Genomic DNA, 24,978 nt, shown 5'->3' with positions numbered 1-24,978 from the left:
CTTTGAAACGAACAAGCTAACCTAATCGCATACACAACCCAAGAAATTTCAAAAACAGAAGAAAACAAAAGCAAAAGGCCAACTTTTTCTATAACGGCTAGATTTGTAGCTTCGGAAAACCAAGAAATGTTTAAGTGGAAACTACTAGATACCAGAAAAGAAGTAGCATTGGTCAATGACGGCTCTAGAAATTTTTTCTAAGGGGGTCATTAAGAAGCTTAAATTAAATAAAAATTTAATTAAAAAAAAAAAACTTGAATATATTGAGTTATCGAAAACAAAAACACACAAATACATGAAATTTTACAATTTCTTTTTACGAGTTTTCATATTTTGAAATCGTCTCATGATAGTTTATTATCAGTTTTCATTATCTATTGTCAATATAAGTATAACCATTTTATTTTGTTAAGTTTGTATAATATTTTTGTTTTTATGCAAATTTTGGTTATATATTTGTCATTTTTTTTATAAAAATATTTTAAACTAAATGAAAAAACTCAATTCCACTTACATTGTATAATTATTAACTCACACAACCACACTCATTCATCCATAAATAATACAATAAATTGTTATTTGATTGTGAGATAAGTTGATATATGATCAGAGTGTGCAAGATTTAAAATAAAGTGTGCAAAAATATTTTTAAAAGTATTAAATTAGTAAAGCAATATTATATATATATATATATATATTTTTTTTTTTTTCCCAAGTCAGGGGGTTCAAATAAACCCCCTGAAATGTATGTGCAGCCGCCCCTGGCATTGGTAAATAAAGAAACCCCAGGACGCAAAGACAAAAAAACTAGCTGAAATGATAGGATTTGCTAAGAAGGTAAAGTGTGGAAAGCAAAAACCTGGAAATTTCTTCAGAAAGTTAAGATTTTTGAGCTTCAAAAACACAAATCAGAGAGCTAAGAAAGAAATAATAAAGAGGGTCTGCGAGGTTTCGATCTAAGAACCCAAAAATGTAGAGCCCAACACTCAATGTTTAGTCAGAAAGTCCCAACAATGTCCCCCTTGGATTTCAACAGTAAAAGAAGAAGCCCCCACTACAAAGCCAGATCTAAGTATGTTTAATTTGACGTTGATCTGTAGTTTAATTTTCTGTTCTTATTTTCTGGGTTTGTGATTTTTGGATTTTAATCTTGTGTTCTTAGATTTGGGTTTGTGTTTTTATTGTTCTTCTTTAAGACGCACTTAGATCTTAATTAATGTGATTTTTGGTTTTTTTTTTTAAGTTAAAATTAATAAATTATTTTTTTTTAATTTAGATGCTAACGTGGCATTTTTTAATGTCAAAATAAAATTTATTATTATTATTTTAATAATTTTGTCTGTCACGTAAGATTTTACTATTAAGGCACTAATGGAAATGACTAAAATAGATAGCGTTTTTCTAAATAAGGACTAAAAGTAATGAAAATAAAATATAGGAACCAAAGTAAGAATCACGTGAAAATGTAGGGACGAAAATGTGGTTTTCTTCTTTAATTAATTAAAAACGGATTCCTTTGAGGTCCAAAGACAATGAGTTGTTGCTGGACCTAAGCAAAGAAACTTTATTTACTTTCTTGTAATCTTGCAATAGAATTTGAGCCATATCCAATATTTGCTAAGGTGAAAATAATATTTATTCCTAGCGTTTCAAATTGCCCATACCAACATATTTTAGTTTCTTCAATACTACATAGTACATACCATGGAAGCTCTATTAAATAGGGGAAACTGTTCAGTGTTTGAATCAGTAGGCCATTTTTGTATTTTACCTCTCACCCGAGCCCAAACATTTCTTGCCAAATCGCCGTTTCATTCTCCTGGTGACATATCTCACATTTTGGGGCCGTTTAGTAGCAGTGTTTAATTATTGTTATTTAATTTTTAATGTGGAAGAAATAAATGTTTGGGTATTATAAAAATACGTGTCAAATAAGCCTCCTAGATTGCAGGCCCAAATCAAGTGAAGTGATAAAAAACCATGCCTAGGTGGTTTAAATTGAAAACAGATGGAATCTCTTCTATTTAATTGCGGGAACTTTTTGAGGACATTCCATAATTCTTCAATGAAGCTTGTTTACCTTAAAGCAAATCAATGTGCAGATGGATTTGCAAATTAGATTTGGGAAGCTCTCAAACTTTAGATTTTCTAATATTCATAACCCATTGATTGTGGTTGTTCATTTGTTGACTTTTAATAAGAATTTTAATGCTCCTTTCTTTTGTGGAAAATATTAAAATATTATCAACTTTTATAAAAGAAACTAAAATGACAATTTATGGAATGGAGGACTTGAGATCACATACATTTATAACAAGTTAACAACAATTATTGATAAAAAAAAAAAAGTTAACATCAATTAAGTTTCAAAATTTCGGAATTGTTTTATTTTTGCTAATTTCGGAATTGTTTATGGGTCTCTATTTAACTTATTAATTGAATGATTGATGTGTACATTAACAATTTTTTTTTTTTTTTTTGGTGTACGTGTACATTAACAATTAACACCATAATAAATAAATTTTTAATTTGTGTTTAAATAATGACTTGTCAAATATTTTAATTTTTAGGGACTTAACAATTTATTGATAAAGATTTGACATGTAAGACGTGTACATGGAGGCTACTAGTAGAAGATACCAGTCATATACCTACCCACTTTCTAGACGACATGGACTTAAATTTAAAAAGGAACCTCATATTTAAGGAAATTTTATAAATAATTCGTGGTTCAGGCTTCAGTTTCATGACTGTCAGTATGCCATGTGATATTTGAGGGTACAGATGATGACACTTGTCAGATCCAAAGAGCCAATTCAAACTTGTGGTCTATTGTCTTTTTTTTTTTTTTTTTTTTGCTAAACATTTTGGTCTATTGCCTCGAACTTTCTTTGTGCTTGACTGACTATAATTCTACGAATCATTCATTAAGATTTGTACCCTTTTTCCTGTTTAAACTTTAAAGACAAATCATTTTATGGGTTGTATAAAATGTATCATTGTCTAGTTAATTAAATCATCCTATATTTGTGCAAAATTCCAAATTGACATAGAGCTTAAAGAAAAATTGAATGCATGACATAAGCATAAGCTCTTTGAAGTTTTGATTCTTATCCAAAAGAAAGTAAAAATGGGAGAGAAAAAAAATGCATACACAAACAAATAAAATAAAATAAAATAAACTCTACAATCCTATCACAATTCACAACTCACAAGTCTTTTGGATGATTTATATATGTTTGAAAACTCTTCCAGACAAGTGTTTCAATTAACCATTTTTATCCCCTCAATTCATGTCCTTATTGAATTTTACTCTATTAATTCTCCAAATTAAAACTCAATCATGAGAAGTTTAAATTTAGTACTAACGGTATTGAATTTTTTGAGAAAAAGGATAGAAAGAAAGGCAAGAGTAGCATTACTGTTAAATTTCTTTTGATTTGTGAAGTGTGAACACAGGTTGCTCTACATGCCAAAAAATAATAAAGATAAATTTTGATCTCAATCAAAATCCTGAAGAACTTAAACTGTCTAGGTGCTTTTTCACAATTCCTCATTACTGTAAATACGTGGAGATTTCTATACTATGTTCGTGCCACTCAGTATTTTTCTTCAAGGCAAGGAAAAAAATATTAAAGAACGTATGGTTAAGAATCTTACAAAAGCAAGCAACTTTTTGCTTAAAAATACAAATATCATACTTAATTTTTTTTTGGCGAGTTTCAATTTTGATAATTAACCATTTTGTTTGATAGTATGTTTGTGTGTTAATTTAATACATGTGTTATGCATATCAAAACTCTTATTATTCAACTATTATCTTCTAATATTTATAACAAAAATATTCACTATTCAAATTTTCCCACTTTTAAATATTGTTTAAAAAAGAAAAGAAAAGAAAAAAAGAAGGCCTATATATCACATGAGTGCTACTTTTGTCAATTGGTAGATCCATATAATTAGTAGTAAGTAAAAAGTATTTATCACTCACAATTATATAAGTTAATAAATTGTAAAATTAAGGGTGTTTCTAAAATTATTCGATGTAATTAACTCCATCGAAATTTAATAGAGGATTTTGACATGGGGTTTTATTTGTCAAAATAATAATATCCAATGATAGATTGCTTAAATTGAAAATGCAAGAATCTTTCAAATTTTATATTATTTCTTTTTTAAATGCAAGGATTAGACTAATACTACAAATCTAAGAATGCAATTTGTTAAAAATAAATAAAAATATTTTTTTTTTAAAGGGGGAAAGAGACGGGAAGAGTAGTTATTACATAGGACAAATTAATCTCCCCATGCTTATGCCTCAGATCAGCAGTAACTTAAAAAAGGTATCGTCAATGGACATCACCCTCAAATTTTGATCCTTGGAAGTAATCTCTAAATTGTGTAAGTATCCGACGGCGACAACTACCAGACTTGCCTTTAATTTTTTTGTCCAGGACAAGGTCGTAATATATGCATTATTGGCTTCTGACTCTAACTCTATGATTCATTTTGGCTCCATATGGGACTTTATTTTATGGTTTATACACTTGGGCTAAATCTAATGCAACTTCAGAAACTTATTGCCAATATTTTATCCAAAAAAAAAAAAAAAAAACCTTATTGCCAAAGTTTTATTTAGAAAACAAGCCGAAGAACTTATAGCTAAAGTTTCTTATCAATACAAATATCATTCCAAGTTAATTGCTTTTTTTTTTTTTTTTTTTTTTTTTTTTTTTTTTTTTTTTTTTTTTTTTTAAGGGGGCCGGGATTTGTCTAGCTCAGCGTTAGTTGTGCTTTAATTATAAACCAAAGTTTTTTTTTTTAATTAATTTAATTTACCTTTAAATTTCTTTTTTTTTTTTTATACCCAAACTTAAATCTTGCACACTTTGACGTAAATCAATCTAGCCCAAAACTAAGCAACACAAATCAATCCATCTAAAAACCAACCAACAACATAAATAGCAAATCTCTCTCTCATGAATCTCTTTTCTCTATTTGACTATCGGTATCTCCGACTTTAAGGGTCCGTTTGGTTGAAGAAGTGGAAAAGTAGGAGGATAGAAAATAGTGGAATGATGGAAAAGTTAGAGGATAGAAAATATTTTAATTTTCTCATTTTTGTTTGGTTGGAAGTGAAAAATTGGAATGATAGAAAAAGTAAGTTTATATAAATTTACTTATATATCCTTATTAAAAATGATGCCCAATTAAAAAAAAAAATGACAAACAACCAAGAAAAATACAATCACCCAAATTTATTAAAAAAAAAAATCACGTCTAAACCAAAACAAAGAAGAAAAACAAAACAAACATTGTCATGCCCAAGGCCAAAAAAAAAAAAAAGAAAAAAAAGAAAAAGAGGCAACTACAACGTCTAGTGGAAAGCAAAAGAAAAAAAAAATGAGAACAAAAAGTTTTCACTTGTTATAATTGGAATTTAAAATAAATATAAAAAAAAAAAAAAAAAAAAAAAAGAGCAACATAGCATTTGGGCATTTTTGTCATTCAACTATCAGATTTTCCTCCACCAAGTTTTCTCTTCATTTTGGTAGACCTGTGAAGAAAACTTTTGGTGGGTCCAAGGAGAAAACACCCTCATTTTCCCCTTTCCCACTTCCAACCAAACACTCTTCAAAAAGTTTTCCCTTCTTAGGCTGTGTTTGGTTCATGTAAAATATTTTCCAGAAATGCTATTTTCGGGAAAGGAAAATGTATTCAGGCTGTTTGGCTGCCGCGAAATTCGTTTTACAGAAAATCAATTCCGGTGTTTGGTTCGTTCAAACATTTTACGGAAAATACTTTCTGTTTTACGGAAAATCAATTCCCATGTTTGGTTCGGTCAAACATTTTACGAAAAATGGAATTCTTTTTTTACGGAAAATCAATTCTCATGTTTGGTTTGTGGATCATTTTATGGAAAATATGAAATGCCTTACAAATTCAACCACCTGCATTACCTAGACAAACCTGTAACAGTACAAAACTAATCATCCACTTCAACATAAAAAATAATCATCCAAATTCAAGCACCTGCATTGCCTAGACATATCTGTAACAATACAAAAATAATCATCCACTTCAACATAAAAAATAATCATTTGAATATACCCATAATATTTATATAAAAACAGCCACATCAATCATTCACCATTGGCATTACACCTCCATGGTGTACAAAAATGATACCTACTCGTGGTATATGAATAGTACAAATACATAATTTGGGCAATTATATCGTCCCAATAATACAAAAGACTACATATATAATACAATGGTAGGTCAACACTAGTACTACAACAAAAGTTAATTCCTAAAGCTACCGTCAGAATTAACATGAAATAGACAAGTCAAAGTTGTGAGTACAAAAAACCACCCAACCACATCTTTCTCAGCCTAGCATTCTTGGCTAGAAATCCCCATGCTGCCTTCTCATTTTCACAAAGATGGTCAAACGCAGTTGCAAGCATGTCTTTGCTATACCTATCCGCCATCATAGCCATGACCTCATTGTAAAGAACTGTGTAATCCACCGGGTCCCCGTTGATTTCTTTCAGAGCCACAGCTATTTCCTTCAGCTGATCAGATAGATCAGTTAGCACATTATCATCAGCATTAGAAGGTTCACGCCCTCTTTTGCGGGACTTGGAAATTCCCAACCCAATGGTGGATGACTCGACTACATTCTTCCCTTTCTCGACCACACCTTACTCCATATTGTTTGTAACAAACTCAGCACTGTCCCCATTGTCTGGCTCATTCTCAATATCCACATAGAACTTAGAAAAGCCACCCATGGCTGTCTCCTTCCCCACAACAATAGCTAATTCATCATATATCTCAATTTTTTTGTTTAGATACTCTGCATGCTTTCGATGCGCCTGTAAGGGAGAAAGGAACGTATAATAACAATACAATAATCACTTCACTCATAAATTCAATATAGATGTCATTAAATGATTTAGGTCAATGATAAACAGAAAAATTTGTTAGGGAAGAGAAGACATAACTCATGATTTTGAAGATAAGTACAACAGAAAATACAATGTACAAATCTAAGACCAGATTTTACAATAGATCCGCGCATGAAAGTTATATTTGAAAAACTTTATAAAAGCAATGGAATCCTAAAAAGAATGACACTATAAATTTCATATAAAGAGGGTACTTGAGCAACCTTGTCTTGTTCTCAATTCATAGATTATAAAAGGCAAAAACATATATTATCATTTATATTAAGAAAATATAGTTGGAAGCCATACCATGACTTCTTCTTGGTATGTCTTCGCGTCGCATGTTATCGTTTTTAGGTTATCATCCTAGCCAAAGTCACTCTTCTTTCTAATAGTCTGAATAATGAACCACATGGTCCTTAGAGTCCGCATCCGATTTTCAACATAAGAGGGGTGCCACTCAACCCCAAATTGGGCAGTTGTCTCCTTCGCTACAAGAGCAAAGGAGCCTGCCTTGAAAGTGCTAGACGGCTTGTTGCCCTTTGCAGCCTCCTGCGCAAGTAGCCTAAGCATCGTTGAGTGCATGGGCGGCAGCCACCTGAACTGCTTGCTGCTGCTCACTTTCTTTTTGCCCTTTGACATTACTACATATGAAAATTGTATAGTGAGAGTAGCATTTAAAAATGAAAGTAGCATTTAGTAATTACGCTTGAAATATGAACAACAAATCAAACACACATACAACCACGCTTATAGATGTGCACAACAGAATGAAACATGCTAATACTGGAAATAACAATGTAATACCATCAAATAACAATGTAATACTGAAAATACTTTTTCATTACACCACCAGAAGTCTATAGTAAATACATTGTCTTTACAAAAAAAAAGAAAAAACACATATTACAATCATAGAAATCTAAATAAAGTACTACTCTCCACTCCTAGTATAATCAGACCACATAGCTTGGCATATATCATCTCTCTTAGCATTTCATAATCCACTGTCTTCAATGGACTACAGACGTGATTGTGTTTCTTATTGGGGGTCACTAGACTCTACTTGGTTCATTGCATCTTCCATAATATGATCATTTGGTTCAACCCCCATAATGTGATTATGAACCACACAACATGCTAACACTACTTTCACTTGGGTTTCAAAAGACCAAAATGGTTCTGCATCCAACACTCGAAAATGTTTCTTCAACACTCCAAACCCTTGCTCAATGGTAGTTCTCAATGAAGAGTGTCGGAGGTCGAACAATTCTTGCTCATTCTCAGGAGGATGATCACTAAACTCTTTCAAGTGATATCGCACACTCCGATAAGGTGACAATATTCCATTTTTATTACCATACCCAGCACTACCAAGATAATATTTACCTACATATATTCAAAAATTAAACCAATCACTACTATGCTTAGGAAAATGCACAATATTTATTAAACTAATAAACCTAAAAGGTGAAGTAATTGTATAATACCTCTAGGAATTGAAAATCTCCCTGGCTTAACAAATGCATCATTTAACATACGTGAATCATGTGCATTGCCTTCTCATCCAGCCAATACATAAGTGAACTTTAAGTCAAAACTAATGGCAGCTAACACATTTTGCGTGGTTCCATCTTTACAACCACGAAATCTTCCTTGTATTTCAGGTGGCATAGATGCACGAACATGTGTACCATCTATTACTCCAACACAATCCTAATTTTCGACAAACACAATGGTTTAAAATTACACAAATCTTCACAATTTACAAAAATACACAAGCCGCAATATTTACCTTAAAATATGGGTAAAACCTTATGCTATTCCTTATCTCTGGGGGTGTATCTTCGCTACATAGTCTTATTAGAGTTCTATATAATTTCAGGACCCCCCTAAGGACGATATTGAAGTATCTATGAACAGTCTCAGTTGATCTATAGATTTGACTACCCATTACACGAAACCTCACATTATGACCAATAATGTGTAAGAAAATGAGCACTTGCTCCGTAACAGACATGTGAATAATCGAACGTATGTGCTCCCCCTCAGTGAGGATGTGACATAAGTGATGGAAAGCTATAGGCTTCATCCTAATTTGATTCACACAATATCTCTCACTTCCATGCAGAATACTATTTATGTATTCCTCTCTCTCGGCTGCATGATTAACATAAGGCGCTCTAGGCAGTTGTCTACGTCTACGCCACAATTTCCTTAACAATGCAACCCCCACAAGGAGGACAGATGCAACTGAGGCAAGAATTGCGGCTTTGGTTATTTTCTTCATCTAAAAAATCACAAACACTGTGGTTTAAGAGGTATGTAAACAAGCATGCTATTGATTACATAGTCAATAAAAATAGCCACAAACAGAAAACATCCAAACCACATTGATAACGAGTATCAAAATTTTTATGCACATATATTTTTGTATAATTATAACATCAACAATGTACACAATATAATACCATCACAATCAATATTTACACCTATGAACAAATCACATTGCATTCTATTTCTGTATAACTGTAATATCAACAACGTACACAACATAATACCATCACAATCAATATTTACACCAACAAATCACATTGCATTCTATTTCTGTATAATTGTAACACCAACAAAAGTTACAACATAATACCATCACAATCAATATTTACACCAACAAATCACAACATTCTATTTCTGTATAATTGTAACACCAACAAAATTAAATTCTTAAATCAATATTTAAATAAAAAATGGATAATTTATTTGTTTATTTCTTAAATAAAAAATGGATAATTAAAAAAAGTAAATAAATAAATAAATAATTATATAAATAGATAAATAATTATATAAATAAATAAATAATTATATGAAGTAAATAATTATATAAATAAACAAATAAATATATTAGACTTAATCTTCACTGCTCATACCATCAAACTTGAACAATAATATTTTCTGCTCATATCATCAAACTTGAACAATCCAAACTCAAACCCAACAACCAACATCAAATTTCACAACTCACAGAACAACAATAGCCACATCAAATTTGTACCCAATAACCAACTCTCACCACAACAACTATTTTTACATTAAATTTGTACCCAAACCCATGGTACCCACATCAAATTTTTGCAACCCATTCAACATTAGCTACACCCAATACTCATTATCAACCAAATAAAAATGGGGAAATTTCAGTCATAGCCCAAAAAAAGTATATATAATAATAATAATAATAATAAAGAAGCTAAATAAGGGGAAAATAAAAAGGGACAAAAAGAGGAATAAATGGCACTGGTGGCTTTAGCGGTGGTGGAAGGCTAATGGGTCTCAGCCATGGCTTAGCCCAGTACTAAGAGAGCAAGATGATAGAGGCATAGAGACAAGACTGCTATGGAGTTTGGTTTCAAAAAGAGATGAGGGAGGGATGGAGGTTGGGTTGTTTATGGGTTTGAGGGTGGGTCGGCTTTTGTTTTCTCTATATTTTTGGTGTGTGGATTGGAGCTGTGTGTATCGGACTGATAAATGAACTGAGAGAGTGGATCGAACTGAGTGCATGAGTTGATGAGAGGGTGGATCGAACTGAGAAATGAAGTGATGAGAGGGTGGATCGGACTGAGAAATTTTGGGGATCAGACTGAGAAATGGAAAAGGGAAACTCACTGTGCGTGGAGAGGATCGGCTGTGTGAGGGAGAGGATCTTAAGCGTTTGGCATGAGGGAGATGGTGGAGCTCGGTGTGACTGAGCTTGGAGAGCACTTGCTGCTTCGAGTGCGTGTGAGAGAGCTCAGACGGAAATTGTTTGAAGTGAAAATGAGAACGGAATTTGTTTTACGCCTTGGGTCCCTTATTTTACGATCAACACTGAAAATATTTTCAGTTTGACCCAATTTTCCGGACCAACGAAACAGCCTATTTTACGGAAAAGCATTTCTGAAATTAGTTTGAAGCCAAAACAAACACAGCCTTTTTTTTTTTTTTTTTTTTTTTTCATCCTCCCTAAAATCCACTCTACCAAACACACCCTAAGAGTGAGTCTTTGTGAGTTGTAAGTATATCTGATACTGATTGCATGCGCTATTTATTTATTTATTTTTGTTATAATATTATTTGTGTGAATATGTGCATGTATAGTATAAATATAATATAATTTTATATAATTTAATAATTAGAAAATATAAAGGGTTTGTTACGTGTGTGTGTGTGTGTTGTTATCATGTTATAATAACATTTTGTTATAAAGTTAGTGATTCAAAAAAATTGTAAAGTTAATGAATCTTCAAGCATTTGATTGGTTAAGTAAACACACAATGTATTATTTATATTTGTATGGGTGGGTGTGGCTTTTTGGGTCAATAATTAATACAATGCACGTGAGTTAAGTTTTTTTCATTCAGTTTAAAATATTTTTATAAAAACAATAACAAACAGATAATTATAATTACATAAAATAAAAATATTATACAAAATTAATAAAATAAAATGGTTACACATATCCACGTTGACAATAGATAATGACAACTCATAATGAATTATCATATAAGAATTTCAAAATATGAAAACTTGTAGAAGGAAATGGTAAAATGTTATGTATTTGTGTGTAACTTTTTTTTTTTTTTTTTTTTTTTTTTTTTTTATCGATAGTTTGATATATTAATTTTTGTTTAATTTAAATTTTTTAATGACCCTAAAAAAAAAAAAAAAAATCCTGTACCCGTGTCACCGGAGTTGTCAAAAACTACTTGGTCATCCTTGCTTGGTAGTGATAGTAGATAAATTATGCCATCGTGCTTGTGTTCATGTGGGGTAGTTATGGATTGTGCTAGACCTCGGCCTATATGGTTAACTATGGGCTGAGTTTTATTGGACCGGCCAATGTTTGGGCCATAGATGCGGTGAACATATATAGAACTAAATGGGTCTATTTTTATAGCGTGTCTCTACTACCTACAGTCCATTCAAACTTGAAACAGGCTCGGGCTCTACACCTATATCATTGCTTCACTTAAACCAATCTCTCAGCCCAATCTATTGTCCAGCCCCATAAATGAGCAGTTTGTTTTTCTAATTAAACAACCCCTAAAAAAACCTAAATTCATTAATTATCAAATGTGAAGATTTTTTTTTTCAAGAATAATTCGGGTAATTATGCACAAGGAACATAGTTAAATTTAATTGTCGTTTAAAAAGATAACATCATTTGTATTGCATTAATAAATGCAACCCATTATCAGTATTTAGATAATATTATTTATATTTTTATATAATATCATTTGATAACATCATCAGTATTTAGATAATATTATTTATATTTTTACACACTTTTTAACCTATTTATATTTTCAAAAAATACAAATAATGTTACTAGAAATCCCTTCCTAGATTTTTTGGAAATTTTTTTTTTTAATTATTAAAAAGAAAAAGAAAGAAAGAAAGAAAAAGCAAAGCAATATAGATGGGCAAAAGGCGCAGAAAATAGAAAGCAGAGAGAACAAAATTGACAAAAACGAAAACTGAGGAAGGAGAAAACTTGGCAATATTCAGTATTCACACAGATCGTTTTGCAAAATGGATTTGAGCCAGGTAATCCCAGCCAGATCTCTCGTTCTTTTTTCTTTTAAACCGAAATTCATCCTCATTCAGTCTCTCGCTACATTTTACATTGCTCAATTCTTGAAAACTACTAGCTACATCTTAGATCTGTGAATTCTTATTTTATTGGACAAAAAGGCATGGTGGATCTATCTCTATCGGCGAAATTAATTTATTTTATTAATTTTATTTTATTTTATTTTTGAAATCCATAGAGAGATTATTATTATTATTATTTAATGGAGTATGTAAGATGTAGTTTTAGAAAATTTGAAAATGTAGATTTAAATATCTCATTGTGAAGTAAATGGAGTGGAGAAAGATCTTTTTCATGGATTTGATATTGTTTGTTTGTTTGTGGTTGTGCAGCCTCCTGTGGAGAACTATGCCAACCCAAAGACATGCTTCTTTCACGTGCTTTTCAAGGTTAGCATTTTTATGTCTTCATCTTTTGTTCACAAACAATCAGCTTTTAACTTGCTATTCTAAATCTGGTGACAGGCTGCAGCTTTGGCTTTCTACATTCTCTCTACGCTGTTCTTTGATAGCTTTGTTATAATCTTTGTGGTCACTGTAATTCTTGCCGCTCTTGATTTTTGGGTAGTCAAGAATGTCAGTGGCCGGATCTTAGTCGGGCTTAGATGGTGGAATGAAATAGATGAGAAGGGTGAGAGCCTGTGGAAATTTGAGAGCCTTGACCAACAGGTCTTGCCTTTGTTATCTCATTATATTTTATTATGGGAATGGGATCATCATATTTTTCAAGCATTATGTGTTTACATTTTTTTTTTGGTTCTTGTCCGCAGTCATTGTCTCGGATGAACAAAAAGGATTCATGGCTATTTTGGTGGACATTGTACATTAGTGTAAGTATATATAGGTTAAATTGTTGCATAAGACTGTCTTGCACTACTTTTTAGTTGCTTGAATTTTCATGGAGATCATAAATTAGAAGGCAAGCTTGTGCAATAATGAATTCAATGAGCATGAAAGATATAGACTGCAAAATTGGCTTTTGGAACTATGTTTCACTTGTTGTATGTGGATTATGCTGTTAAAAGACTAGAGCAATTTGGACTTTTTTTCGAAAGTATAATTCATTCAAAAGCACAAAAGCAGGTACTTTCATTTCTCTTGTATATGTGCTTCGGCAGTGTTGTTCACTTCCCATTCTTTTAATGCTTTAATTGTCTAAAAGAAAAATAATTTTAGGATGGATGGATATGTCTGAGAGGCTTATTTTTTATTTTTATATTTTTGTTGGCCTTACCTATCATATTTAAAGACAAAAATTACAGGACAAATCGCTAAAATAGTAGTAATCAAATGTAACTCATGCTGGGTCCTTAAGGAATAAAACATGTACGTGTTGCCCTGGTTGATACGAGGATGTTGAGGAAGATAAGTTACAAGACAAGCATGATATTTTACAATGATAGGACGGAAACTTGAATATTTTCCAATTGATGACAGTTCAAGACTTCAAGTTTGTTGGGAAAAGCTTGGTCATGTATAAGTAAGAGTGGAAGACAACTGAATATCTGAACATAGGGGAGGCTTTACAGCTTAAGGACAGTGTAAGACTCAGTATGAGCATGGGGAGGGCCATGAAAAAACAAGGATTATTGCATTAACAAATGAAATAATGATGTTGGCCTAAGGTTGATATAAGTGGAGGCATGAAATATCAATAAGGATCCCTTATTGGAGTTGCATGTTTAGCAGATGAGTGACTGCTGGGGGAAAATGAAAGAATTTGGAAGCTATCATATTATGTGGAATAAATAGCTGTTAAAAGATAGGAAGGTTAGCAAAAGGCTTGACTGATGATTTGTACTTCATTTCCTGGACTTAAAATATGGTATCATGAAGTCTGAACTACACTTTATTGCACTATGTCTTACTTCTGAGTAAAATGAATGCATGTCTAGAGTTAAAAATACTGATCAATTTCTATCAAATTTTGTTTACAGTTATATTTATGTCTTCAGCACCTTTTGCATTATAAAACAATGTAGATAAGTAATAATCAATATAAACAGAGTAAATTTAAAAATGTTTAGGGTACAAATCAATTAATCCTAATACACATGTAACATATATGTATATATATATATATATATATATATAGGTTAAGCACAAAAATACACTTTCAGTTAATTTCCTGTCACTCATCCTATTATCACTCATAAAACAATCAATATGTTTTTCTCATCATGCAGGCAATTGCTTGGATCATCCTAGGAATATTTTCAGTCATCAGGTTCGAACCTGATTACCTCCTCATTACAGGGGTTTGTTTGAGCCTTGGTATTGCAAACATTGTTGGATTCACTAAATGCCGCAAAGGTATAGAACCCTGACCTTTTAATTTACATTATAATTTAATGTAATGCTTTGACACCAACACCCATAATGCTTAACTAAACTAGCCAAAGTATGATTTTCTTGTTATGGAAAGATTTAGGTAATGATAGACACCATCTCCACCTAGAAAATGGATCACTCATAAGTGGTGCCTGCCTTAAGGCAGTTTGCCTATTTGTTGGATTGACCGTTTGAATATGAACAAATTCTTCCCACATGTTTTGGGTTTGGATAGGTAAGGAATCCTTTTAGAGATTAATCTTACTTTTCGGAAACTGTTTTTGGACTGCTGATTAATGATAGACACCTCTCCACCTAGAAAATGCATCGCTCATAAGTGGTGCCTCCCTTAAGGCAGTTTTCCTATTGTTGGATTGACCATTTGAATACGAAAAATTCTTCCCACATTTTTTCTAGTTTTCAAGTGGGTTTGAATAGGTAGGGAATCCTTTTAGAAGATTAATCTTACCTTTGGGAAACTGTTTTTGGACTGCTGAACTGGTCAACGATTTTGTTTTTGGTGCAATCTATTGGTCTTGACATTCTGAATGTATTTGGAGGGTCATTGGAAAAAATTCAATGTGTGTGTGTCTATATATATATATATATATAATAAAAGTTGTGTTCTACGTGCTGTGGTTGTGCTAAGTGGATGTACTCTCCTTTTTTCTTTATATGTTTTTTTCATTTTTTCCTTATCAAAAAAAAAAAAAAAAAAGTTTTTTTCATTTTTTCTCCTATTTTCATGTGACGCACTATAAGTACATCAAAATTATATTTGTTTCACATGAAGCTCTACTACCAAAGTTTCAAGAAGTTTAAAAATACTTTTCTCATTAGAAATCTATTATCAAAAGTTTCTAGAAATTTAAAAAGAAATGCATTAGTTATTTCAATTTTTTAAAATCATCTACCTTAAAATTTTGTTTTAATAATTTTGTTTTTCTTTTTTTAATTAATCTATTCATAGTTGTCAGTATCGTACAATATCGTATCGTGTGTAAAACATTCTGTATCGTATCGGCGTATCGTAAGTGTTTATAAATCGTACAATATAGTGTGCGTATCGTATGAATTGTATCGTATCGTATTGTAAAATTTTACGTATCGTACGATACATGGACAAATACTTTAAAATGAGATTTTTTGTTAAAATTTGTACATTTATTTGAATCTAACAAGTTGTTAGACTTGTTTTTAACAAAAAATTATTAGTTTACTTAGTTTATCCTACTAAAATAACATATTCATAAGTTTTTTTTGTTCTCTCTCCTACAATTAGACTACATATATATTACACACTTACCCTTCACTTTAATATTTACAAATTTATTTTATATACTATGAATAAAATATTAATTGACAATATAAATTTTTTATTTTTATCATTATTGTTATAAGTCCAAGAAACTAGAATGCCAAAATTTTTTTTATAAAAATATTATTAAAATAAAAAGAACAAGAAGAGATTGTAAATGTTAATGACAAATGACGATGAAGAAAATTTTAATGAAGAAATAAGTTTGCAAAATTATAAACATGATGATAGCATTGACTTAGATGGGGTTGATTAGGCAATATGATGAATATGATGAAAATAAATTATTATTTTTGGGTCATTTGTAATATATTATCACTTTTGAATTTAGGAAATTTGAATGTGTATGTTATGAACACATGCTAGTTTGATTTATTTAGTTAGCTAGTTAAATATTATTACATAAGTGATAAATAAATTAGTCATTAGTTGAATATATTCAAAATTTATAATGAATATACCCTTTATATATGTATATTTATAATTTTTTATAAATTTTATTAAGTGTTTGTGTATTTTATGATACACAATACGATACGATACACGATACATAAAAATTAAAAATCGATTCACGATACGATTCACGTTTTGACAACTATGAATCTATTCATTGCATGAGCATGATGCTTGTGTTTAGTATAAAGTAAGCCAATGCCCTCCATCATAAATGACGCATCCTCACCTTCTAAGAGCAAGGTGAAAGGTTACACCATGATTCAGATCCACAGTGTACATCATACATGTGTATTATATATATATATATATATATATTAGTATAAAGTAAGTTCAACCAATATACCCATGAAATTGGTCACTAAAAATAGTGTCTCTAGAGTAAATTTGTTACACCCTCCACCAACTTTTGTGGGACACATGTTTTGCCATGTCACAGAGCAATAACCTTTCCTTTAGATTCCTGTCATGCATGGTTCCAGATGTTAGTACCCTTCCAATGTATGACCTCAAATGCGTGACCTCACATTTTTTTTTTTCCAATTGAAAGTTATGCAAACTTTGACTCTCAAGCACTAGATGGATGGAACTGCTTTCAATGACTAATCTATTTCTTTAATTCCCCCTGCAAAGTTTCAATGTCTAATCAACTGAATATTATCAAAAAGTTTTACCTCTATCTACCTTCTTCTCTCAAAAAAAGTTTTACCTATAAAAAAATGTCTAATCAACTTAATTTATCAAAGCACGGCAAATTTGGGAAGATATATAATCAAACAGTGTCAGTGATGAAATGAAATGAGCCCCACAAAGAGTCAAAAAATTCAAATTAGGTGTTGTTCATACTGCCTCAGACATTGTGGAAACAGGCATAAACAACGCAGAATGTCATCTAGTATAATCAGCGAGTTAAGGCTTATTTTTTCAATCTAACTTGTAGCCTTGCACCCAAATTAGAATAGTTATAACCTGTTTTTATTTTTTTTCCCCACAAAAAGTAGTTAGGAACTCACTATTTTGCCTCACAAAACATAATAAGATGCTTCTGGAAGACAAATTCTAATGTTCTCCAATGCTAAGGAAGGTTACCAGCATAACTCTTCATGTCTGGCTATATTCATATTGACCTGAAATCCCACTACTATGATAATACTTGGTCATCATTTCCAGTGATTCAGCTACCTTGATAGAAAAAGAATCATTACATGGAACAAATTCCTTTTCATCTCTCTTATCATATTAGTTTGTCTCATCGAACAAATTCCTTTCTGTATATGTATATTATTTTATGTAGTTATGAATTATGGGAAAATGTAGCTAACATTTTCAACTGCCACTTGTTGGCTTCACTATGCCTTATTTATTTCCTTATCTTGAAAAGTTCTTTGTCTATTTTCAGATGCCAAGAAGCAGATTCAAACATTTGCCTCCCAGACAATTGCAACTCGTTTCTCATCTACAATTCAGTCAGCATTTAGTGTGGTATAAGTTGTTTGAGAGGAAAAGAGCTTACCAAAACTATATTGGTCATACTGCTTAACCAAGATTTAAGAAGTGAATGAATTGATCCCATATACTCCTTATCATGAACTGGGCTTCTTTGAATTTTCGATAGGCTTCTGCAGAAATATCTCCCCTCTCGCCCTTGTTTGTTTTATCAATTTTTTTGATGACCAACATTAGATAAATGTTGTTACCAGTTATTAGGATTTCTCAATGCATTTTCATTGTATATCCTTATGTTGGGAAGCTTGAATTTCTACAGCTCCTGACCCAAAAAAGAACAAATATGTAAAGCTAAAACTTCTTGTAACCCATTGAAATGTGATAATGTTAATACCCATTGATAAACTTAGTAATGTTCTGAGTACTTTTGGTTGTGCATGTAGAGTTGGAAAACCTAGTTGAAATTTTATGTGATTGTCATCAGTGAAAATTAGCTTATCTTCCCTTCACAGAGATGTAAGTATGAGGTCCATAATGTGGTATAAAAAAAAGAGTCAATTATGTGTGCAAAGTGAGAAGGAAATTGAGCCAGCATTCCCTTGTGGAATGTGAATGTTGTCGGAAAAGTGCTCCTTGTAGGGGGTATCAAGGGGCTTGCGTATCTTTGGGTAGAGTTGCCTGGAATATGAGATGAGATGCTCCCGCGATAGGATAAAATACTATGCCAAAGAAATTGTAAGCTTAAAGATTTTCTATATTGAATTATTGATCCCTAACGTCAAAGGTGCGATATCATTTTGCATTGTTTTAATAAACCATCATAATGAGCGTTCAATATTGATTTCATGACTGACTTAAAAGACTCTTTGTAAGAGCTTCCTAGACGATTTTAGTGGGAGAAGCTTCTATTACGACCAGAAAAAAAAAAAAAAAAATAATAATAATAATTCGGAGTCAGCTGAAAGAGGTATCACAGAATGGAGTCATGGACTTTCATAGACAATGCTTCTTAAATTAAATCTGCGTCTTTAAAGGGAAAAAAAAAGGAAGGAAGAAAGCAAAAGGCAAGCCTAGTGGAGATTCTGTTGGTTTGGCGAATTCAACTTAATTTTTTATAATTTGTGATGGAATTTTACAAAATGTATGTCCTAAGAAACTTCATTGTCACATTCCATTCAGAGTCCTTGTCCAAAGTTTGCTGTTTTATTAATATACCCCACCAATATTTCTAGCCGTCCTAGGTTAGATTAGTTTTTGTTTTACAAGAAAGAAACTCGTACTTATGATTGGTATGAGTCCAAATCTTCTATCCCACTTTTCCTGTTCCACTCTATGCTCTACCAATAAAAACTTGCCACATGTTCACTTAACTAATTAAATACTACCATTATTGACTTATTAATACTACCATTATTAATTAATGGTAGTAATTAATTAATTAGGTAAACATGTGACAAGTTTTTATTGGTGGAGTATAGGGTGGAGCAAGAAAAGTGGAATAGAAGATTTAGACTCGATTGGTACCTCCTAACATACATTTGGCCCCTAGATAAATACAAAATGAACATATATAGTTCAATTTTTTGCTAAATATATATTTTTTAAACATATATAGTTCAATTAATATAGACTTACCATGATTAGGAAATGGAAATTATTTATATATGTTATCTTATCAAATGTTGCCAGTATACATTAACCAGACCCATACAATAATAGTGTGGCATAAGGAGTACATATTGCATGATGTTGTATTTAAAATAAAAAAATAAAAAAAATAAATGTTTATGATCTCCCCAAATTTGGAAAAATATGAAAACCAAATCTGGTAAGCTTTGCCTTTTAGTATAGTTTGCTGAAAATAGGAAGGATTAAAGGTGAAAACAAAGAGGTAAAAAGAAGGAAAAAGTTGAGTCCTATGTGTGTGTCTAGACTCTACTCTTGTTGTTGTTGTTGTTGTTTTTTTTTTTTTTTTTTGATAGGAAAGACAATCAAACTATTATTAACTTTGAAAAGCAACAGTTACATCTTGGGTAAGAGCTTGTTCTAAGAAATAAGGCACCTCTTCAATCCAAACAAAAAAATTAGCAATACCTAAAAAGCATATCTTGCTAGTAAATGAACTGGCCTATTGCCACTACAACCCCTGTGCATTAAGGCTGATTGACCTGTTATTTGTTGATAATAAGAATAAGTAAAAAAAATCAAATCATCAGGTCCCTTTACGATGTGGGCCTCCATCACTTGAGGTGCCATTGAATCTAGACTTCCATTCGGGGTTGAAACCACCCTTGCGGATCCTTTTCACATCCTCTGTGGCCACAGTCACGTGGACTTAATCAACTCAGCTGCCTCTTCATCATTATCATTATCATCGTCAACTTCACCCTCATGAACATAAAAAGAAAATAAAAGGGGTGTTAATAATAAGAGTTCATTCATTTATTTAGTTATTATTGGAACAAAATAATAAACAAGAATAACCATATGCATATATCCAATTGTGCCTATTTGGTGGTGTTGGAATTGGGAGATAACTTTGAGAAGACTCTAATTGAATAGTTAATATATTATATTGAGATATCATTTAATCCAAAACTTTTAATCCTATAGTTAATGCACTACTAATATTTGAATGAAGTAGTTTTAAGATCACACACTATTTCACAACTATTTATCATAATTTTAATGTAACAGATTGTGAGTGGTTGTCTATTACTTATATATGGACCTACCATTTTTTCTCTACTATTCACACTTTGTCACATCATAATTGTGGCAAAGAAGTTGTGAGATAAGTTGTGGTACTAAATTTTCTTAGTTGAATGTGATTAATATCACTTTCACATGAGCACTTTTGTCAATACTTGTATTATAGAAAAATGACAAAATTTTAGCCAACCAAGCTCAAAATTCATCCACATCAGGCCATATAAAGTTATGTAAAAATACATAGTTGTAAAAGTAACCATGTAAATTTATACCGGTACTCTTCATTTTACATTTAATTAGTTTTTTATCATTTTTTTATGTATTCCAAGAATAAAGGAAGATAATGGATGGTAATTGTTACGTGTAAAGGAAGAAAAACAATTAAAAAAATTTGAGAAAATTTGATTGTAGGGACACGATTGTTTAACGGCCCAAGAACGACGTTGGACTCATACATAAAAGATTCCTTACAATATGATTTGTAGAGAATGGGCTTAAAAGGCTTGCTTTTGATCGCTGGGCAACGGTCCGGTCCTGATTTTAGGGGGGCTCATGTAGAAGGGGGTTCGGCCTGAACATTAAAGCCCAACAGCGATGTAGCCTGAAGGGTTGGACTCCTCGGACTAAGTCCGAGGAGCATCAAGTTCTTCCCCCTCTTTTTCTTTTTTCTTTTTCTTCTCCTTTTGGCTTTCGTTTCCTTTTATACTCGTATTCCTTCCTCTCTTTAGGGTCCACGTGTAAGCTTTACCTTCGGGGTAGAGGACTTGTCCTATCAGTCCATACCTCAAGTGGTTGGGAGTAGACGTAAAGGTTGAATAGCATGGTCAAGAATAGGGGCTTGTCAGGCACAGAGTTCTCTCCTACAGTATTGGCAGCCTTTTCACTTATCCTATCCGTGCATTAAACTCATCCTTGACAATGGATCTCCTCAGATTAGGCCCTGGGCCTTGATATAGAGCGGGCCTGGGCCATGAATTTCTTGGCCCACAATAGCCCCTCAAAATCCTGCTGCCCGACTTTTAGTTGGGGAGGAGGGTTTTGGTGACTTTGGGCTCACATCACGGCTCGTTCAAGTTCTGCACTCCACTCATACTTGTGTTTTTACATTCACATGGGAGACGTGCCAAGTCAAGAGTCATCCCTTCGTTCGCGAGTACTCTGAAGTTTCAACAATCGAAGCGCGCCTTCTCGAGGATCTTGAGATCCTACGGTTGTGGATGGTGTGGGAAATTGAGCCAGAGCTGCCTTGTCTGCAGCGCGTCTTGGGAATTTGCTCAAATTAAATTACATGACACCTCCTTACCCTCTATATAAGTAGGACAGGTGGTTGCTCTCCTGGCATATAAACCCTTCTGCTCTCTTTAGAATTATAACCCTTTGTCCCTACCCAGTACCCTCCTCCGGTGTCATTTTCCCTTTGCGCCATATGTTTGAGGCTTGGGTGGAGATGGAGGAACTTCACCCGCCACAGAGGCACCGGACCCTTCCAAGACGTAAAGTGATGTGGCCTGGGCAGGGGAGGCACAGATTTAAGGTGTCTTCCCGCTTAGACATGGGGGGGAACGGTACCCTCCCCTCTTTTAGTCAAAATCCGAAGCAGGTTTTGGTCATGCCAGATTTTTGGTGTGTCAGAAGAAAGATTTTCCGCCATCAGCGCCGTCTGCCTTGTCGCAGGCAAATTTTGGTGTAGGCTCCTCAACTTCCGGTTCCCGGCACCTTCTTTTCAACGGTGTGGGCCTCAAGTTGGGTTCCCTGCACCTTTTCTTCAATGGTGCAGGCCCCACGTTGGGTTCTTTTGCTGCCTGAGTTACGGGCATGTAAAAGTGTTGAAGAAGAACAAATCTTGAAGCAGCAGCCAACCTCTCCTCTGTACTACCTCCTCGGTTTTATCTTATTCGCTCGTATCTTTTTTTTCGATTATGTAGTTAGCTTTAGTATAAGCTGATTTCAGCTTTTCATTGTACACTGTACTATTTCTTTGTTTTAATAAAAGGGAAATTTATTTACTTGTTTTGAATATTTTTCTTTTTTGCAACATTACTTTGTGAATGGGTGTGCTCCATGTGTGTTTTTCTTCAATGATACTTAGAACAGGAAACCTTGAAACACAATCCAACTAATTTGAATTTACCGACATTACCAGGCATAATAACGATAATTCACAGTAAATTAAACTTAGGAAACTAACCGAGATAACAGCCGAATATTCTGTAATAAGTGCGAGGAGACCATCCGAGAACGATAAACTCTAAATAATTCATCCGAGGGGGTGATCGAGCAGTAAGGGACTCCGATTGTGTTTTTGGTAACATATTGCTCTATATTGCACCAATCCCTTTGGTACTGAGGATCCGAGAGCAGACTTGAGAGTCCATGCAGTTTAGGAATTGACCCAATTGTTAATGGAGAGTTCTCCTCGGATAGATTCTAAGGTCTATGTAATGTAGTTTTTCTTTTGAGTACTTGGTTTCCCCATAGACTTGAGTCCGAGGACCATGCAAGGTCTTGGTTCTGTCCAAAACTTGAGATTTTTCTTTTGAGTACTTGGTTTCCCCATAGGCTTGAGTCCGAGGACCATGCAAGGTCTTGGTTCTGTCCAAAACTTGCGGTTTTTCTTTTGAGTACTTGGTTTCCCCATAGGCTTGAGTTCGAGGACCATGCAAGGCCTTGGTTCTGTCCAAAACTTGCGGTTTTTCTTTTGAGTACTTGGTTTCCCCATAGGCTTGAGTCCGAGGACCATGCAAGGCCTTGGTTCTGTCCAAAACTTGCGATTTTTCTTTTGAGTACTTGGTTTCCCTATAGGCTTGAGTCCAAGGACCATGCAAGGCCTTAGTTCTGTCCAAAACTTGCGGTTTTTCTTTTGAGTACTTGGTTTCCCCATAGGCTTGAGTCCGAGAACCATGCAAGGCGTTGGTTCTGTCCAAAACTTGTGGTTTTTCTTTTGTGTACTTTTTTGTACTTATTTGCTTTTTTAAAGGTCAGCCCCTTAACCATGGCGGGGAGAGTTGGCCTGAGGTCGGAAGCCCCTAGAGCTGCCCGCGTCGTTGGCACTGCAGGGCGTAGCCCCTGGCAGAAGTTTATGTCGGAACAACAACTGCATGTTGTCGGAGATGGAGGAAAATCCGCAAATCTCTGCTTGCTAGAGAGTTGACTCAAACGCCACCTGTGCCAACGCGCAAGCCTTCCCACAGACGGCGCCAATTGTAGGGACACGATTGTTTAACGGCCCAAGAATGACGTTGGGCTCATACATAAAAGATCCCTCACAATATGATTTGTAGAGAATGGGCTTAAAAGGCTTGCCTTTGATCGCTGGGCAACGGTCCGGTCCTGATTTTAGGGGGGCTCATGTAGAAGGGGGTTCGGCCTGAACATCAAAGCCCAACAGCGATGTAGCCTGAAGGGTTGGACTCCTTGGACTTAGTCCGAGGAGCATCAAGTTCTTCCCCCTCTTTTTCTTTTTTCTTTTTCTTCTCCTTTTGGCTTTCGTTTCCTTTTATACTCGTATTCCTTCCTCTCTTTAGGGTCCACGTGTAAGCTTTACCTTCGGGGCAGAGGACTTGTCCTATCAGCCCATACCTCAAGTGGTTGGGAGTAGACGTAAAGGTTGAATAGCATGGTCAAGAATAGGGGCTTGTCAGGCACATAGTTCTCTCCTACAGTATTGGCAGCCTTTTCACTTATCCTATCCGTGCATTAAACTCATCCTTGACAATGGGTCTCCTCAGATTAGACCCTGGGCCTTGATATAGAGCGGGCTTGGGCCATGAATTTCCTGGCCCACATTGATTATTTAATAAAATCTAGTGTAAAATAGATAATTTGATATGAGGTATTTTGAAAGTATATTTTTATACTATTCAGCAAAAAAAAAAAAAAAAAGTTATGTTTTTATACTAAAATAGACAAAATTTTTTGAACAAGCTGATGTGAATTCTCCTTTTTCTTAATATTTTATTTATTTATGAGATGATGTGAATACTTTTAACAGTTAATGCATTGATTAAATGTGAAATTGGGTTTAAAATTAGATGTATCCCTAAACTTTAGTAAAGTAAAACTATTTTAATATTCTTAATAAAAAAGAGTAACAATTAATGTACATCGTTGTTTATTTTATTTTTATCTTTTGCGCTG

The 24,978-nt window shown here is 33.2% G+C and overlaps 1 protein-coding gene and 1 long non-coding RNA gene across 2 annotated transcripts; one reads left to right on the top strand and one right to left on the bottom strand.

Moving 5' to 3' along the window:
• Positions 1 to 6,094: 6,094 nt before the first annotated feature.
• On the bottom strand, positions 6,095 to 10,841 carry LOC126710310 (uncharacterized). Its single transcript, XR_007649634.1, has 2 exons — positions 10,617 to 10,841; positions 6,095 to 7,597 (listed from the first exon to the last, which is right to left on the bottom strand). It is a non-coding gene; the product is annotated as an uncharacterized LOC126710310 (long non-coding RNA).
• A 1,529-nt stretch (positions 10,842 to 12,370) lies between these two features.
• On the top strand, positions 12,371 to 18,534 carry LOC126709363 (Golgi apparatus membrane protein-like protein ECHIDNA). Its single transcript, XM_050409576.1, has 6 exons — positions 12,371 to 12,536; positions 12,915 to 12,971; positions 13,047 to 13,250; positions 13,352 to 13,411; positions 14,768 to 14,894; positions 18,083 to 18,534. Exons 1-6 carry the CDS (start codon positions 12,522 to 12,524, stop codon positions 18,169 to 18,171), a joined length of 552 nt encoding a protein of 183 aa, XP_050265533.1. The 5' UTR covers positions 12,371 to 12,521; the 3' UTR covers positions 18,172 to 18,534.
• Positions 18,535 to 24,978: the final 6,444 nt, after the last annotated feature.

Source organism: Quercus robur, chromosome 12 (genome assembly GCF_932294415.1).
Source record: "Quercus robur chromosome 12, dhQueRobu3.1, whole genome shotgun sequence".
Lineage (NCBI taxonomy): Eukaryota > Viridiplantae > Streptophyta > Magnoliopsida > Fagales > Fagaceae > Quercus > Quercus robur.
The sequence above is the reverse complement of the archived record's forward strand: the minus strand, read 5'-3'. Positions and strand labels throughout refer to the sequence as shown.